Genomic DNA, 10,501 nt, shown 5'->3' on the forward strand with positions numbered 1-10,501 from the left:
TTCTTCTACCCTGACTCTTAATCCTCCACACAAAAACAGAAACATGATGGAAAAAAAGGCACCAAGATGCCTCCAAAAAGTTTCAACTCCCCCAAAAGTTAATCCCACAGGTACTGTAGTGGAGGAAGTCACCGGTAAAAACAGTCAAAAAGCAAATGGTTAAATGTTTGCAGAAATCAAAGAAACAAGTGAATCTATAAGATACTTAGTGAGCTAAAAGAGAGTATAAACAATAAAGGACTTGATACAAAAGGTCAGTTAAACAAGATGATACAAGATATGAACAAACATTTTAGCAAAGAACTAGATTATAAAAAGATATCAAGGCTATTGTGACTCTCTTCACAGTAGCCTGCCCTGATTTCTGTCTTCTTTCTTCTTCTTTTTCTTTTTTTCTTTTTGAGACAGAGTTTCACTATGGAGCTCAGGCTGGCCTTGAACTCCCAGAAATTCTCCAGCCTCAGCCTCCTGAGTGCTGGGATTACAGGCATGTGCCAATATACCCTGATTTCTCTTTTGGGGGGCCAGGGGCAGTTTATGGTACCGGGAATCAAACTTACAACCTTGTGCTTGCCAGGCAGGCACTGTGCCACTGAGCTAAATCCCCAGCCCCAATACCCTGATTTCTGTAGGTGTCCTTTTACTGCTTTTTCTCCTTTTATTCAGCCCAAACTCTGCAGACCCAGAGTCTCTCTCAGACTTTCTCAAATAAACTTTGCCACAAAAAATAAAAATAAGAAAATAAAGATATCAAGCATAAATGCTGGGTATAAAAAATTCAACTGAAAGTAAGGGCAGCAGAAATGACCAATGTGAAGAGATAGTATCAGAACTAGAAGAAGGGGTTGAAGTAGTAGATTATTCTAAAAGTAACACGACACCAGAAACTGGATTCAACACCTACTAAATAACAAAACGAAAACCAAAAACCCACCTTAAGAAATAGAGGGGGAAAAAAAACAAAGAAGTAGAGGAATTAAGAAAAAACAGGCCGGGTGTGATGGCACACACCTGAGACAAGAGGAGAGTTGCAAGTACGAGACCAGCCTGGGCTACAAAGTGAGTTTAAGGCCAGCCTGAATTGCATAGTAAAACTCTGTCGAAAACAAAACAAAACAAAAACAAAAGTAACAAAAACTTTATTCACTGAAGCCAGGAATGAAGGTGCATGCCATAATCACAACACTGGGAAGCTGAGGCAGGATAGTAAATTAAACCCCAGCCTGGGCAACTTAGTTAATACTGTTGCAAAATTTAAAAAGAGTTAAGATCTATCTCAGGGCAAAGGCCCTCGGTTCAATCCACACCCCCACAAAACAAACATTCACTGAAATCATAGCAGAAAATTTTCCAAATCTAGAGAAAGAATTCAATATCTAAGTAAATGAGTCATATAGAACACCAAATAACAATGACCAGAAAAGAACTTCTCCACAACACATCATAATCAAAATTCCAGAAACTCAGCAGAAAGAATAATAAAAGCTGTTAAGATAAAAATATTAAGGGGCTGGGGATTTAGCGCAGCGGCACAGTGCCTGCCTGGCAAGCACTGTGGGTCGTGAGTTTGATTCCTGGTATCGGAAAAAAACCAAAAACCAAAAAAAAAAAAAAAAAAACAAGAAAAGAAAAAATCAAGTAACATACAAAGGCAAGGCAATCAGAACAACAACAAGTTTCTCAACATAAATTTTAAAGGCCAAGAGAAGCCAGGCATAGTGGCACATGACTATAATCTCAGCCCTTGAGAGGCTGAGGCAAGAGGATCACTGTGAGTTCGAGGCCAGCCTGGGCTACATAGTAAGTTCAAGACCAGCCTAGACTACACAGAGAGACCCTGTCTCAAACCACCACCCCCCAAAAAGGCCAAAACAGCCTGAGGTAAAGTTTTTCAAGCCCTAGAAGAAATCAACTTCTAATGCAGATTAACATAGTTTACAAAATTGTATTTCAAAGTTGATTGAAAAATAAGGACTTTCCATAGCAAAGAGACTGTAAAGAAATTCATAACCACCAAACTAGCACCTTAGAAAGCATTCAAAGAAATCCTGGACAGAGACAGTGAGGTCAACATCACCAAAGAATCCAAAGGAAATATATTTTAACTGGGAAAGTAAACAAAAGGGAAAAACAAAGGAATCAGGAACAAAAATAATGCAATAATAGGATTCAACAAATACATTTTAGTATTAACTGTAAAGGTAAATTTTTTTTTTCTTTTTTTTTTTTTTTTGGTGCCAGGAATTCAAACAATGTAAATATCTTAACTTTGCAACCACAAGACATGAACTGGAAACTTAGATTAAAAAAAAAAAAAAGCTGGACATGGTGGTACATTCCTATAATCCCAGCACTCAAGAGGCTGAAGGAGGAGGACTGCCATCAATGCCAGCCTGGATTACATAATAAGTTCAAGGCCAGTCTGAACTACATAGTGAGACCCTGTCTCAAAAAGACAAACAAACAAAACAGAAACCCTGAACCTGCTGGTTGAAAAAACTGGTTAAAAACACTTGAAGCCGGGTGTGGTGGTGCACACCTGTAATCCTAGCACTTGGGAGGCTGAGCCAGGAGGATCACTATGAGTTTGAGGCCAGCCTGGGCTACAAAGTGAGCTCCAGGCCAGCCTGAACTGCATAGCAAGACTCTGTCTCAAAAAGACAAAAAATAAATAAATAAACAAAATGAAATAAAAATACTTAAAAGATGCAACAAGGCATGATGACTTGCCTGTTATATTAGTACTTAGGAGGCTGAGGCAGGAGAATCACAATGAGTTCAAGGCTGTACATAGTGAGTTCAAGAGCAGCCTGAATTACATAGTGAGACCCTGTCTCGAAAAAAAAACACCACTTGAAGACATAGGCATAATCAAGAACTTACTGAACAGAACCCTGAACAGAACCCCAATTGTACAAGATATAATACCAAGAATCAAAAAATGAAATTATATCAAATTCAAAACCTTCTGCACAACAAAGTAAATAGCCAATAGAGTTGAGACAACCTATAAATAGACAAACTTTCTCCAGCTACTCCTCAGAGGATAATATCTAGAATTTATAAAGAACTCAACCCCCCAAAATAAAAGACCAAATAAAAACTGGACAATTTGTAAATGGAGGCTTCCCCAAACAAGTAGTATAAATGAAAAAATGTTCAGTATGTTTCGCCATTAGAGAAGTGCAAATCAAAACAACACTGAAATTCTATCTTACTCTAGGAAGAATAGCTATTAAGGACTCAAACAACAAATGCTGGTGAGGGAGCTGCGGGTGTAGCCCAGTGGTAGAACACTTGCCTAACATACCCAAGGTGCTGATTGCTGCCAAACAAATGCGGGTGAGGTTGTAGGGAAAAAAGAACCCTTCTACATTATTGGTGGCAAAAGTAAATTAGTACAACCAGTATGGAAATCAGTATGGAGTCTCCTCTAAAAACAAAAAATAGAAATTCCACTTGACCCAGTAATAAGGCTTCTCTTCCCAAAAGACTTAAAGTTATCATAATGCGTATACTCTGTTTATAACACAATAGCTAAATTACAGAAGCAGACTATATGCCCATTAACAGATGAATAGATAAAGAAAACATGATATATGTCATAAAAATGTATAGATTTGGGTCATCTGTAGGAAAATGGATGGATTTTGAGACCATAATGCTAAGTGAAAAGAATCAGGGGCTGGGGATTTAGCTCAGCTGTGCAGTGCCTGTCTGGTAAGTGCAAGGTCCTGAGTTTGATTTCTGGTACAAAAAAAAAAAAAAAAAAAAAGACACAGGGGATTAAATATTTCTCTAATACGAGAAACCCAAAATATAAACAATTTAAAGACCAAAATAAAAGAGATGATAGGAAACAAGGAGGTAAGCTCTGTCAAAATGGGGAAGGGTTCTAGCAAAAGTGGGGAAAGCAAGGACTCAGTGGAGCAGTGGAGGGAGAGTAAAAATGATCAAGATGTGAATAAATAAATATAAATATAAATACATACACATATTTACTGTGGTACTTCAGTTCACAAACTTAATTCTTTTCACAATTCTGGTTGCAAACAAGTTGGGTGAGAATTGAATCAAACTCAATGGTTAGGATTAGTGTTGACTTCACGGGGAACAATGTCAACCTTACAAGGAAATTTGATTCCCTAGCACTAAAAAAATGATGATAGGACTGATATAACTCAGTGGCACAAGTGCCTGCTTGGCAAGTGCAAGACCCTAAGTTCCATTCCCAGTACAAAAAAAAAAAATGATGATGATGATGATGATGATGATGAGCCTATCATACACCCTGACTCCCTACCATCTCTTCTTCATTTTGCAAATGTTGTATGGGCATCTAGACCATCTGCCTACTGCTCACCTATACTGTATATTCTAAAGGAAAGTTAGCTTGTTGATTGAACCTACCCACAAAGGCTACTACCATATCTCTCCTCAAAATAAGGGTTTGCTATGAAAAGATACTTATACAACTTTAGGAAAAACCCATTTGGAACCACTTCAGTAAAGGCTTGAGATACACCAAAAACAGCCAAAAATTTGAGGGATATAACACAAAATGGGGGTAATAATATGAATAAATAGAACTAGCTCTTTAGTAAAATAAGAAAAATAACTTCTAAAAATTCTCATTACTATTTTTATTTTTAATTAACTTTATTGGTACATTTCAGATATATATGTATAATGATCACATTTATCATAGGGAATTTGTATCTGTACCTGATATACCTTAATTCATTTTTTCCCATTCCCCTCCCCACCCCCTTATTTACAAAAGCTTTGCTTCCACTCTAGTCACTATTATAATAGTTGAAGAGCATTAAAGCATTCCTAGTTGAAGATATGAGAGTGAACACTGGTGATAAAGTTCAAAGTATCATGTTCTTAGCATGCGTGAGGCCCTGGGTTCAATCCTCAGCACCAAAAAGATAAAATAAGAGTAATCACATGTTTTTATCTTTTGTCCTCCAAGAAACTCCACAAAAATGAGAATAAAGAAGTAAAATAAATAGAGGCCATACAAGACAGACTAGCACTAAAAAGAAAAAAAAAGGTAAAAGAAAAAATTCTCAACACAAAAAAAAATGGGCTGGGGATATAGCTCAGTGCTGCAAGCGCCTGCCTCGTAAGTGCAAGGTCCTGAGTTCAATTCCCAGTACCGAGAGGGAAAAAAAAAAGACAGACCAGTACTGACTGACTATGAAAAGTGAAAATACTTTGGGAAGGGCTGAGAGTACAGTTCGCAGATAGCACACTTGTACAGCTGCTGGCAGCACACATGTACAGCATGCCTGAAGTTTGGGGCTTAATCCAGCACTGTATCCCACCCTCACAAAAAATTATTTTGGAAACTCTAGAGCAAACAGGTGGCCATAACCTATGGAACTGGGCAAAGAAAGGTACAAACTATAATAAGCACAGAGGAGGTTGTAGTTGAGAGGTATCAATTTGTGTAAATTGAACCTTAAATGAACTTAGATTCAGTACTCAAAATGAAAATAACCATACCTGTACACATCTATAATCCCAACTACGCAGGAGGCTAAAGCAAGAGAATTACAAATTCAAGACCAGCCTGAGGCGGGTGGGGGTATAGCTCAGCGGCACAAGCGCCTGCCTGGCAAGCGCAAGTTCGTGAGTTCGATTACCAGTCCAGAAAAAAAAGACAAAAGACCAGCCTGAGGAACTTAGCAAGACCCTGTCTCAAAATTTTAAAAAACCTAAAAAGGGATGGTAATGTAGCCTAATGGCATACCAAGTGCCTGGCCCTGGGACAGATTTCTAGTGTAAGACAGGAAGAAAGGCGGGGGGGGGGGGAGGCAGTCATGGTGGTGCACAGCTATTAATGCCAGCACTGGGGAGTCTGAGGGAGGGGGAATCATCCCAAATTCAAGGCCTAAACCACATAGGGAGACCCTGTCTCAAAAAAACAAAACAGAAAAAACAGGGAGGAGGGAAGAAGGGAGGGATGGACCTAAAAAAGGCATAAAGCGTGTGGGGGGCACATGCTTGTAATCCCAGTACTTGGGAGACTGAGGCAGGGAGATTGTTGTGAGTTCAAGGCCAGCCTGGGCTACATAAGTGAATTCAAGGCCAGCCTGAACTGCATAGTGAGACCCTCTCTCAAAAAGACAAAAAAAAAAAGAAAAAAATACATAAAGCAAGATAGCAGGCTGAAATCAGATTAACTGAAAACTCCATATATAGAATAGTCAAATACAACCACATCCATAATGTACAACCCTGGAAATGCAATTACTTCACAGGATAGAAGGGATTTAATGCTTCAGAACAAAATACTGGATTCTCCTTTTTAGGTTCTCCAAAGAAAAAGAATTGATCCAGGTAATTTAAAACACAAAACCTTAGTTGGGTGTGGTGGCACACTCCTGTAATCCCAGCATTTAAGAGGCTGAGGCAGAAGGATTATTATAGGTTTGAGGCCAGCCTGGGCTACAAAGTGAGCTCCAAACTAGCCTGAACTACATAGCAAAACCCTGTCTCAAAAAAGACCAAAAAAAAAGGTTTTTCGAAAAATTTAATTCAAAACTCTATTTACTCATTGACAACTAGAAGATAATCACATTTCTAAAAGATGAGCCTTCTATGCAAAACCAAACAAGACATGTCTGTATGTGATTAAAATCATGACTGACAAAATTAAAATTTAATAGGAGAATGAGAAGATATAGCCAAGGGAATAGCTTCAAAAAGAAACTGAAAGCAAAAAAAAGTTGAAAATTGTTAACTATTACACAAAGGATTACATTTTCTACTCTACTGATCTTTATTTTTAGCTATGGTCAAAGATACTTTTTTTTCATTCTCTCTGCCTAATTAAAAGTATGTTATATTGTACTGCTTTCTATTTGGACCAAGACTTCTTTGCGTAATTTTTTTCCTTGAATTTTTAAATTGCCTTTTCTTTTGAGAAGGTGAAGAAGCACTATAGGCTTTAGGTTTTAGAAATTTAAAAAAAATAGAAATCCAAAGAAGGAAAGAATGTGTAGTCTACAGAAGTGGGAAGAGAGTAAAGAAAATAAAAACCAGATTGATAGAGTAAACAGGAAGGAATACCTATTGCACTTAGGTAGTTAGCATTCACAGAATCGATAAGGAAGTAGCAAAGAGAAAAACAGACTAAATCACGTGTTTTATATTTAGTTGATACACTCTTAAATTTATTGACAACATAGTCCTGCCTTTTTGGTGGGGGGGGGATTGCTGGTGATTGAATCCAAAGCCTCACACATGCTAAATACACTCTAACACTGATACCCCAGTCTCCCATCTTTAAGCAAAAGCAGAAATTTACCTGATAGAGAACTGGCCAGGCTTCCTCTTCGTAATTTACAGTCATCCTGACTAAGTTGTCGCTGGAGTTTTGCTTTTCCAGTGGATGAAAATATGTCAGGATTACTGAGCTTCCTGAAGAGCAGAGGACTAAGTCCAGTTACCACATCCTTCAAAGAGGAAAAAAGAAAACAGAAGTCTTCAGTATCTTTATTGAAGTATAGAAACTTTATATTTAATATCTCTACAACATTCATTATGCTTAAAAGTACCAATGCTTTCTATTTCCCATTCAATAGCTGTTATACTTAATTGGGTATCAACCTGAAAAAGAAAAGCATGGTGAATTGGTTTAGCACAGTTCTGTGTCTGGATGATTGACTTACTGAACAGGGAAGATCTAACCTGGGTGTGGGTGGCACCAATCACTAAATTTGAAGCCTGGATGGAATGAAAAGGAAAAGAAAAAGCAAGTCTTGCTTCTGTTTCTTTGGAGGAGCTCCAGTCTTCACCACTGCCTTCAGTGTCAAGTCTCCAGGCTTCCAGCACAAACCCTTTAGCACCCAATACCCAGATTCGCACTGGACTCTGCAGTAAACTTCAGGCCTTTGACTTTTTACTTATTCCCCCAGCTCTCCAGCATACAGACTGCCCCTTCTTCATTCTTTCAAACATGACTGTGCAGATGGCCATTATAAGCCTACCTTGTAAGTCCTTTATTTAGCATTTATGTATTTTACAATAAATCTGTTCTTCTAGTGAACCCTAACTGATACAATAGCTAAAGCCAGAAACTTATTTCTTACAAAAAGCCTGGTATACATGAAAGGACTCAGAACACTGATTACAAAATGTACCACCCCCACAAGAAAAAGGCTTATAAGATTACATGAAACATTTTGATAGGATATATTTAGTCATGAGTATACTTCTAGTTATGTTTTTTACTTACCTTTCTCCTTTATTCTCACCCTTCCTATATCTAATAAAGAAAACTTTTTTTGAGATGGGAGTCTCACTATGTTGCCCAGACTGGCCCTGAACTGGGCTCAAGTGATCACCTGCCCAGGTTTAGTCTTTAAAAAAAAAAAAAAATTAAATATACCTTTCTTAATCTGTCATTCAAATATAGCACCAACTCTAATTCTCAATTACCCCTAAATTAAAACTTAAGAGCTTTCAGCAGCATAAGTATCTGCCTGGCAAGTGCAAGGTCCTGAGTTTGATTCCCAGTACCAACAAATAAATAAATAAATCTTAAGAGCTTTCTTTATATGCCTATAGGAACTAAATCCATGTTTTCAAAGAAAAATTATAAAAATACTTAAGAGGAAGCATGGACAATATGAAGCATTGACGGTGTTTCCCCCTCTGCCTTTATTTTAGTCTGATCCATCACCCTCCATCCTACTGTTCGCTAGGGTGCCCAACAATATCATAAGAGGGCTTTTTTTCCCCAATAATGGGGGTTGAGCCCAGGGCCTCTACATCTCCAGTTCTTGTTGTATTTTTTTATTTTGAAACAGGGTCTCACAAAGTTGCTTAATTTAGCAGCATTAAATGGAAAAAAAAAAAAAAGCCAAATGAGGTAATATCTTTTCTGTTTTAAACAACTACTATGGTTTGGAGACAGTATGTCTCCAAGAATCAAGTGCTAGAAGCTTAGTCTTCAAGGTGGTAATGCTGAGAGGTGGCAGAACGTTGAAGAGGTAAAGCCTAGTGAGAGGTAATGAGGTCACTAGAGATGCTCAGAAGCATCTTGTACCTCTCAGAGGACCTTGTGCTCAGAAGCATCTTGTACCTCTCAGAGGACCTTGGTTAATTCCCTCAAGAGTGAGATAATTCTCAGCCGTTGGGAGGATGGGACAGAAAGAACGCAAGTTCAATTCCCACTTGAGCAACTTAGTGAGACCCTGTCTCAAAAATTTTAAAAAAACAAAAAAAAAAAGTCTGGGAATGTAGCTCAGTGTAAATGCCCTGGTTCAATTTCCAGTACTGGATGAAAGTAGACAGAAGAAGAAAGAAGAAGCACGAGCTATTTTTAAAACATCAAGGCTGGTTCTTAAATCTCTCTGGCTGCCTGTCTCATCCTGTCATCTTTCCCTCTGGTATACTCTCACAATGTGAAGCCATAAACTATGCTATGATGTACAGCCACGGCCTTATCAGAGGTTACAAATACTTTTGGACTTCCAAGACTGTGAGTGACATTAAAAACTGGGTCTTTACAAAGTACCTAGCCTTGTGTATTTTGTTACAGCAACAGAAAATAGGCTAATACAGAAGCTATTATACACAAATGTAAATTGCACACCATACTAATCTGGACATTACAGAGACAAAACAAGCATAAGAAGAAATAACTGGCATCTATGTCATGCAGCATTTGAAAAACAAGACATGGGGCCAGGCATATGACTCAGGGGTACAGTGCTTGTCTAACATGCAGGAGGCCCTGGGTTTGATCCCTATCAACAGGAAAGAGGGGAGGGCCAAGATTCATTATAGTGGTCAGAGCACAGAAGGGAATAGATTTAATACAGGACACATAATTTATAGGATTATTTTACAATATTCACCCAAAGAGTCAAATGCAAAAGAATATGGGAGATCTGTCCACATACTAGAAACCCAAAGAATACAGTTGAGGGCCTGGATCTCAAGGCAATGTCCTGCATGAGTCCAGCTGGAGACCTACAGCCCATGGCAATGGCCCCATAAGTCCAACTGGAGGCCTAGAGCCTCCAACAATGTCTCATGCAAGGTCAATGGTAGAAGCTAGAAAGTCTACACCAGTGGGATGAAGGATCTATGCCAGAAGGCTAAGGGATGGATCTGCACTGGAGCCAGGAAGTGACCCTTTCAAGGTAAGGACCAGAGCTCCCCCAAAAAGAACCACAGCCATCCTCAGCAACAGCAAGGTCTTGAGCTCTTCCAATGATGAGAACAACGGAGTTCATATCAGAAAAGCCAGCACAACAATCTTCTCCAGGACACTCAACAGCACACCATCTTCCCCTCCAATTCTTTTTTTATGCTGTTGGCAACAATCCTCATGCTGACTCAGTTCAGGAGGTTGTTACAAGTTGACCATTAGTTAATCTACCACATTTGTCAATACTATAGAAATACTAAAAGCCACAAAAGAAAAAAAAAAAAAAATGTTCATTTCTCTGAGAAAAAAATGAAAAAGAGAAAAACT

At 38.4% G+C, this 10,501-nt stretch overlaps 1 protein-coding gene across 6 annotated transcripts in view; it reads right to left on the reverse strand.

Annotated features, from left to right (window-relative positions):
* The window catches only part of Mast2 (microtubule associated serine/threonine kinase 2), a gene marked incomplete at its 5' end in the record, with an annotated part of 194,810 nt that extends 187,341 nt beyond the window's left edge, over window positions 1–7,469 (reverse strand). For all 6 annotated transcript variants that reach the window (XM_013521604.1, XM_013521603.1, XM_013521601.1 and 3 more), the window contains 1 exon segment: window positions 7,322–7,469. In XM_013521604.1, coding sequence (XP_013377058.1) covers window positions 7,322–7,366 — 45 coding nt within the window.
* Window positions 7,470–10,501: the final 3,032 nt, after the last annotated feature.

Source organism: Chinchilla lanigera, unplaced genomic scaffold (assembly GCF_000276665.1).
Source record: "Chinchilla lanigera isolate Chin_1 unplaced genomic scaffold, ChiLan1.0 scaffold00063, whole genome shotgun sequence".
NCBI classification, from domain to species: domain Eukaryota; kingdom Metazoa; phylum Chordata; class Mammalia; order Rodentia; family Chinchillidae; genus Chinchilla; species Chinchilla lanigera.